The sequence below is a fragment of the Manis javanica genome, chromosome 1 (assembly GCF_040802235.1).
Source record: "Manis javanica isolate MJ-LG chromosome 1, MJ_LKY, whole genome shotgun sequence".
NCBI classification, from domain to species: domain Eukaryota; kingdom Metazoa; phylum Chordata; class Mammalia; order Pholidota; family Manidae; genus Manis; species Manis javanica.
Window position 1 is genome coordinate 101,853,197 of NC_133156.1, and position 8,201 is coordinate 101,861,397.

Sequence of the window (8,201 nt, forward strand, 5' to 3'; positions counted from 1 at the left end):
ATCATACCCCCAATCTATAATCGACAAATTCATACTTGCATCTAAAAAATTCAAACAAGAAATAAAAGCAGAATGACTGGAAGTTTTGTTTTCAAATGATGTCATCAATAATATCTACTTTAAGGCTAGCTTTACTTTAGACTAATTTCAGAGGCTTTGAAGAACAAGAGTCTAACTCGTTTTCTAGGATCTTGGGTTTGCACCATTTTTTTCTGGCATATGTGGGACTCTGTATCTTTAAGAACTAAACAGAAGTATTGGCAAAATGTGAACCTGAAAAAATGCAACATCATTGTGCTTTTAATATATATCACAGTATTAGTTTAATAAAAAGTTATGCATAAACATCTATTAGTCCCTTGAGGGTTCTAGAATCATGGCACATCCTTTTATATTTCTATTTTCTTTCTAGTGTTTATAAGAGTGCCTAAACTCTTTTTATAAATTTTAATAAATATGTTTGAAATATTATGTACACTTTTTCTAAAAAACTCCTTGAGATTTTTTCAACTCGACTAAAAATTTTTGTTATAGACTATTAAAGCAGAATAGAAAATGCTAGATCTCATGAATATTAACTCCAGATATACAACCCTTTAGCTTTCTTGAGAAAGGAAAACAAATTTGTCAATTATTAAACCATTTGGAATCCAATAAATGAATGCACAGCTGCTGACTGACATGTTTACTGACATATATTTGTATGTGCTAATTTGACACAATTCCTATTCAAGAATGTCCACGATACATACATATGTATATGCATTATATATATATATGATATATACTTTTAAAATTGTTGATTTCTTTAACTTTTTGCTTATGTTATCAACTGTATTTTGAAGGTTTCATCTTTGGGAAATCAGCTTTTAATTATTTTTGTTACAATTTTTGGACCAGAAACTGTATTTTAACACAGTTATTTAGTTATGTTTTTGTGAGATTTTAAAAAGGAAAATGATTACCTTCAGAAGTTTTAAAGACTTCTTCAGAGTATGTAGCCAGTATCACCATGTATGCTTTCTTTTCAATTCTACGAATCATTATAAATGTCAGGTTCATTACTGTGGTATGCCAAAATGATGGAGTGGGAACTGTACCCAGCACTGCACTGTAAAATAATCCATCTCCAAACACAATGCCATGTACTATATGCATCAACCCAGCTAGATTTTCCTCAGTGCATTTTTCTTTGACACTTTGGTGATTGCTCTTTGGTTTTGTCTTGGAGAATTTGAAACTATGAAATTCAGAGATCAAATGTGAACACAATCTTAAGCTATTGCTATTGGTAATGAATCTGTGCATTTTATCTAGAATCATCTGCTTTTGGGATTGCATTGTGCATTTTTCTTGACTTCAATCATGCAATCAGAATGTATAAATTATCTTTGTTGTGTTATATGTTTATTCTAGTAGATTAGAAAGCCCATTCTTTACCTATGTTCAAATGAGATTAAATTTTTAAATGAAAACAGCTTAGAGCCAACCCATAGCAATTTCTTTTCTTTCTATGTTAGGTCATCCCCATTTGGAAAATTCAATATTGTTTTTCCCATATTGGTGAACCTGTGCAAATGTGTGAGTTCCAAAGAGTAGCGTTCATCAGCACAAAATCAAAACAGGTGAAGATGTTTGCCTAGTCCTATTAAAAACTGCATTCCTAGATAGAACTTGTGAATGACAGATGCTGCAAGCTTTCAAAAAGAGCTACAAAACATGAGCTTGGTATATAAGATTAAGAGCAAAAGAGGACACTTAAGAGTTTTGAATAAAAAAGGAGAAAAAATACAAAACTCAATGTTACATTTATTTTAATAGGCTTATTTTTCCTTCTTTAAGTTATGGGATTTCTTCAAAACTTGCTCAATTTCTGCAAAACGAGGGTTTCTAGATGGCTGCCTAAAGCATTTGCCGGAAGGTGGCGACATAAGCCCTTATTGCCTATAGCTGTCCCAGGTGCTGAAACCAGTTTCAGAGCTTAAGAGAAATTGCGGACCAGCGACCAGGGATTTCACCAAGTTCTCCCTAGAGGTTTGCAGGCTGTAATAAGAGAAGCAAAAGGCCATATAAAATGCTCGACCTCACTTGCAACATATATGCAAAAGATTCCCTTCCCTAAATTTACTTGTCACAAAGCTATGGGAGACGGCAGTGCTTACTGAAATTAAAAGGGTAATGGTGACAGAAAGGTGTGTGTATATGTATGTGCGTGTGTAGAATACACACCAAACTGAATTTTTTTCTTCACTTTGAGATGCAGTTGTTTATCTGTCCTTTGACACGTCGTTTATAATTCCTCTCTCCCCCTCTTCCCTAAGGTTAAAAAATAGTCACAAGCAACGTCCTCCCCAAGAGAGTCAGTCTGGACTATGAAATGATGAGCAGGGTTGGCTTTTTAAAAGCTAAGAAACACTCCAACTTGTTTCCAGAATGTCCACCTCCCTTTTCAGGCTCTGTGTGTTTCCTTTTCTCATTTCGTATTGCCACTCTATGATGCTGACTCTCCTTAAGAATTTGATAGAAATACAAAGCAGTAGTTAGTTAATTTTTTTCCCCCTTTGAGTTTGGCGGGGTGGGAGGCGGAGTTGTTTGTTGTAATGCTGGTCTGACCGGGTAAAGTGTGTGTAAGAGAGTTCTGAGCCTCTGTCTACAACAGCGGCTTGAACGAGAAGATGCGGATCTAGAGTGAGAGAAGGGCGGGGACCCGGAGGAAGAGACACTCGGGGTTGGTGTTAGGAGGGGAGGGTTAGTGTGGGAGGCAGGGAGACTGGCTGTTGGTGCTACACACAGAGGGATGAAGAAAAGGGACTGAGGAGGAAGGGGAGGCTGAAAGGGAAAGCTAAAGGATAGAAAGGGGGAGAAGGAGGCGGCTTAAGAGAAAGAGAAGAGAGGAGTGGGGGAGAGCGACGGAGAAAAGCAGGGAGGAGTGAGGGTCATAGAGTGACCGTGAAGGACAGGGCTTCTCCATTCCCGGTACTTCTAAGATTGGATACTGATTGCTGGTGGGGAGACTCCAGCTCCGGCAGCCAGCTGGGCAGCGGCAAAGTAAAATGAGCAGCGAAAGACAGTCGTTTCAGCCACCTTTCCGCCGCCCAGAGATTCCGGAGCTGTTCTCTCGACAACTCGTTTCCCAGCTGAAGTCTCTCAGGCCGCTGGACCGCGGGAGCCCAGGGAGCGCCTAGAAGCTGGTCCTCTGAGATGCCTTCGCCTGAGCAGTAAGAACTTCCTGCTTAGGTACTCGCATCCCCCGCCCTCTGAAAATCCCCGGGGAGAAGGCTGAGGACCCCAGGGGGAGGGACGAGGGGAATCCTAGCCCCGCTCCTTCTCCCCTCCTCCTCCCCCGCCCGGCGCTACAGCATGGATGTGCTAAGCCTTGGATCCCGCAACAACACCACTTCCCCAGAGGGGCCCTTCGGAACGCGCGGCAACGTTACTGGCATATCCGACGTGACCTTCAGCTACCAAGTGATCACCTCTCTGCTGCTGGGCACGCTCATCTTCTGCGCGGTGCTGGGCAATGCCTGCGTGGTGGCTGCCATCGCCTTGGAGCGCTCGCTGCAGAACGTGGCCAACTATCTCATCGGCTCGCTGGCGGTCACCGACCTCATGGTGTCGGTGCTGGTACTGCCCATGGCCGCGTTGTACCAGGTGCTCAACAAGTGGACGTTGGGACAGGTCACCTGTGACCTGTTTATTGCCCTCGACGTGCTGTGCTGCACCTCTTCCATCCTGCACCTGTGCGCCATTGCCCTGGACAGGTACTGGGCCATCACGGACCCCATCGACTACGTGAACAAGCGGACGCCCCGGCGCGCCGCGGCGCTCATCTCGCTCACTTGGCTCATTGGCTTCCTCATCTCCATCCCCCCCATGCTGGGCTGGCGCACCCCCGAAGACCGCTCAGACCCTGACGCGTGCACCATCAGCAAGGACCATGGCTACACTATCTACTCTACCTTTGGCGCTTTCTACATCCCGCTGCTGCTCATGCTAGTTCTCTACGGGCGCATCTTCCGCGCTGCGCGCTTCCGCATCCGCAAGACAGTAAAAAAAGTGGAGAAAAAGGGAGCAGACACCCGTCGTGGGGCGTCGCCAACCTCGCGGCCCAAGAAGAGCATAAATGGCGACCCGGGGAGCAAAGAATGGAGGCAAAGCGTGGAGAATAAGGCAGAGGGGACTTTCTGCGCCAACGGAGCGGTGAGGCAGGGCTACGACGGCGCCTCCCTGGAGGTGATCGAAGTGCACCGAGTAGGCAACTCCAAAGAGCATCTGCCTCTTCCCAGCGATTCGGGTGCTATCCCTTGCGCCGCTGCCTCCTTCGAGAAGAAAAATGAGCGCAACGCAGAGGCCAAGCGCAAGATGGCCCTGGCCCGCGAGAGAAAGACGGTGAAGACGCTGGGCATCATCATGGGCACCTTCATCCTCTGCTGGCTTCCCTTCTTCATCGTGGCCCTGGCCCTGCCCTTCTGCGAGAGAAGCTGCCACATGCCCGCCCTCTTGGGCGCCATCATCAACTGGCTGGGCTACTCCAACTCTCTGCTCAACCCTGTCATTTACGCCTACTTCAACAAGGACTTCCAAAACGCGTTTAAGAAGATTATCAAGTGCAAGTTCTGCCGCCAATGATGCTGGAAGAGTAGACTTTGTCTCCCCGCCCTCCGGAATCAACACCTAAGATAACGTGTTACTTTTCCCCTCAGTTTCTCAGCTACTTCGCCTGCGGCTTCCAGACGTCGTCCCCCTTTCCCCAACCCCAGAGCCCTTCTGGGAGGGAGTGTGCTCTGTGCAAAGAGGCCCCGGCTCCCAGGTTGGAGGGCCTGGGAATCTCCCAGGATCTGTGAGGAGACGTTCATTCAGACTTTGGCCTCAGAATCAGTTTTGATCCTAGCAGTTGACTACTCCCCTTCCTGCCTCCCAAATTTTCGGAGCGGGAGTTTAAGCCTCAGCCTTTCAAGGCAAAAAAAAAAAAAAAAAAAAAAATCCATACGTAAAAATATATTGCGCACCCAGTCGCCGCGCCCACTAACAACTCCCCACCTGATCGTCCCACTGCTAGAACTTGGACTTAAGATTCAGGACTTTACTCCATCCTCTCCGCCCCCACCCCGCCCTCGCCCCGGCCTCTGGCTCCAGAAACGTTCACTTTTATTTTTCTTTTTAAGATTTCATCCTTCTCACCCCACCCCTCACCCCCACCCCCTTTCCCAACTCCCCTTTCAGCCCTCGCCAGTGCTTATGCACTAACTGCTCGGCGGAAAAGGCGGGAGGGTTTATTTTTCCCTGTGCCTGCGGTGTCCCCGGGAATCCCTGCCACCCCGCCGTAAACTCGCAGAGTAACTCTCTCGCGCACAGCCCCATGCTTTGTTTCCTTGGATTCAAAACAAGTGGCCAGAAGCTGTCTCTTAGAATGGACTTGTAAGTACAAGACTGGGACAGAGGGGAGAGAGAGGTGGGACTGCAGAATGATTTTTATCAGTGCTTGGCGTCAGCACTCCCCAACGAGACAGCCAGGGGAAAGGACAGCGGACTCCTGGGTTGCCGGCGAGTCTGCACGTGCTGGCATCGCCAGTTATCTACTGCGGGAGGCGCCCGCCGGCTACCGCTTGCGCGTCTGGGATGCCAGGCGGCCGGGGATCCGCGCGTCTTGCCAGCCATCTGCTGTTTGGTGTGCGCTCTGCGCGCGGCCGGACTGCTGCACACCCTCCTAGCCTTGCCTCCTACTCCGCGCGGCGAGCTGAGGTGCTTGTAAGCAAGTTCGGGTAAAGGCAGCGGACAGTGCTGGGTCAGGCCGAACTCTTGGGACCTGAGAGACCAGGAAGGCCTAGGGGGTGGCTTTGTCCCGCAGCAAAGAGGGAGGAGGCTTCAGTGCGCGCGGGCTCGGACTCCAGCCGGCACTCCCTTTGGAAACGGAAAGGGTAATTTTATCCGGAGGATGCACTCTTTTCTCTTAATTCACCCTCTGGTCCTTATCGGATAGGCGATTATCTCTGTTTAACGCGTTCTAACACTACTAGGATCTGTTCTGCAGGAAGTCCAGAGCACATAGTTACCAGTACCTTGATTTTAAAATAGGAATTTTGGGCTTTCAATCAAATGGCTCGCGATAGATTTAGCATTAACTGTGACCTCGGAGGCGATTAACTTAAATAATGGGGCTCCAAGGGATTAGCCAGGGGTGCTCTCCTTGCTGTGTGTCCCAGAATCCTATACATGGTTACATTTGCTCCCTGGGCTAACTGTCCTGAGCCACAGGTCTACGGGAAACCTGCTCCTTGACAATTGAAAATATGAAGCATTCCAAGCTTTCTCCCGCTCAAAAGTTATTCTTTCAGGCTTGCCACTCCTGCTGAGAAGCCGGCTACCATCTTCACCGCCCCCTGAAGGGACGTTATTTCGGTGCTGCGTTTGAATGTAAATTTCCATACATAGGACCGCGAACAAGAGGTTCATTGTAGTTACATCTGGCCTCTAATTTTATGATAAATAATGGTTTCATTTTCCTGTGATTGCACTGTTTTTAATTCTTTCCCCTCCCTTCAGCTGTACCTTTTGAATGGTTGCATCTGCTGTTTTGAGAACTGTGTTGCAAAAGTTGCCATTGAAAAGGTCACTTGTATTTAAAATTAAGAAGATGAAAAAAATAGCTCCATCACCTGAAGCCATTTTTCTGTTTGTCAAACTGAAGTAAGCCCTGATCTGGTACCTTTTGATCTGACCTGAACTGAGAGCAGGCATCCTATTCCATTAAAACAGAGAAAATATGAGGACTCTAGGCACTTAGTGGATGATTTGCCTATGCATATTTCAGCTGATAAAGGACTATGGAGAGAAAATAGGTAGACTTCTCCAGTCCAACAGTTGTTCATTCAAAAATTCCATTTCTTTTGTGCTCACAATAATTTAAGTAGAGCAATATGAAAAAAACTTTTCTGTAGGTCTTCCTAAATTTTTAGAACAAATTCTATACATAAACTAACTCATTCAAAATTTGCTCTTCCAAATCATGCCTTGGCTAGCAAGTACTACATCTGAAGTCTTGAGGCTTCCATTTATCTTTGTCTTTTACAGAACTGTATGGCAATGGCTTTTGGACATTTGTTCTTCCGGTTTGGGAGGATTTACACAGAAATGGGGAAGGAGCATCCAAATGGAGTATAATTGCCAAGGCAATAGAGATATGTGAGGAAAAAGTGCATAGCAGAAAAGAGCCCCTGAAGCTTTTTTTCTCCTTTCAAAGTATTTGTATGAAGGTAAAGTATGTATGCATCAAAACTGGCCTCCACTCTTCCCTGTGACAATAAAGGACTTTAATAATGGTAATGCTATAATAAACTGAAATCAGTAATATATGCATCTTTATTTTAATCAGAATCATTGTCTACTTGTATTTATTTGTATATTTATAATTGAACTTTAAAAATACAGTTTCAGGGGAAGATACTGCTATACAGATCAGGGAGCTGACACTTAGAGAAATAAATTTAGTTTTTAGTACTGAATCTCATACTAGAGTGATTCCTTTTTTAAAAACTCCTGTCTCTGAAAAGAGAAGGTCACATTTCATCATTAGCCATGAAACCATATATTTTCCCTGACTGACACCTACAGTTAAGATTTAGACATCTGTCTAATTAATAGGGACAGGTTTGGGAACACACAAAAGAGAAATGCAGCCTCTGGTAAAAGCAACAGGGACCCATCCTGCTTTTTTAAAGCAGCAAACAGTGCTGAGGCCCTTCCTCTGTCTTCCCTATGGTGTCCAGCCAGAAGAAAATGACCTGCCCAGGTTTCAAATGAAGAAACTCATTGTTTTGTGGTTCGTCACTCAATTAAAAAATGGAGGGCATTTTCCTTTCTGACTGGGTCTCATTTAATGGTTCTGTATGTAAGATCTATTACTATGTTAAAACTAATTCATATGCTTTCTTTTTTCTCTACTGGAATCTTCAGTAGTGCCTCTTGTTTCCATGTTATATTTGCTGATTGCATTGTTTTCTGGTATCAGAATGAAGGCTCAGGGCAAGGTGAACCTAGGTAAACCCCAAGGGGAAAACAATACTATGGCCACGGAAGAGAGCACTGCAAAGCTGCATGAAGCTTAGTTCAGGCAATGTATGTATATGCATATGCTCCCAAAAATGAGAAGTAAGGACAGAGGAATTGAGAGAACAAGAACTATCTGGAGTTTCTTATTTAAA

General features: G+C 45.2%; 1 protein-coding gene across 1 annotated transcript; it reads left to right on the forward strand.

Annotated features, from left to right (window-relative positions):
• Positions 1-2,701: 2,701 nt before the first annotated feature.
• On the forward strand, positions 2,702-7,340 carry HTR1A (5-hydroxytryptamine receptor 1A). The gene has a single exon (XM_037022282.2). It carries the CDS (start codon positions 3,361-3,363, stop codon positions 4,627-4,629), a length of 1,269 nt encoding a protein of 422 aa, XP_036878177.1. The 5' UTR covers positions 2,702-3,360; the 3' UTR covers positions 4,630-7,340.
• Positions 7,341-8,201: the final 861 nt, after the last annotated feature.

Excerpts from the sequence above, each read along its gene's own strand:
- HTR1A (XM_037022282.2), top strand. The coding sequence starts at position 3,361 with ATGGATGTGCTAAGCCTTGGATCCCGCAACAACACCACTTCCCCAGAG.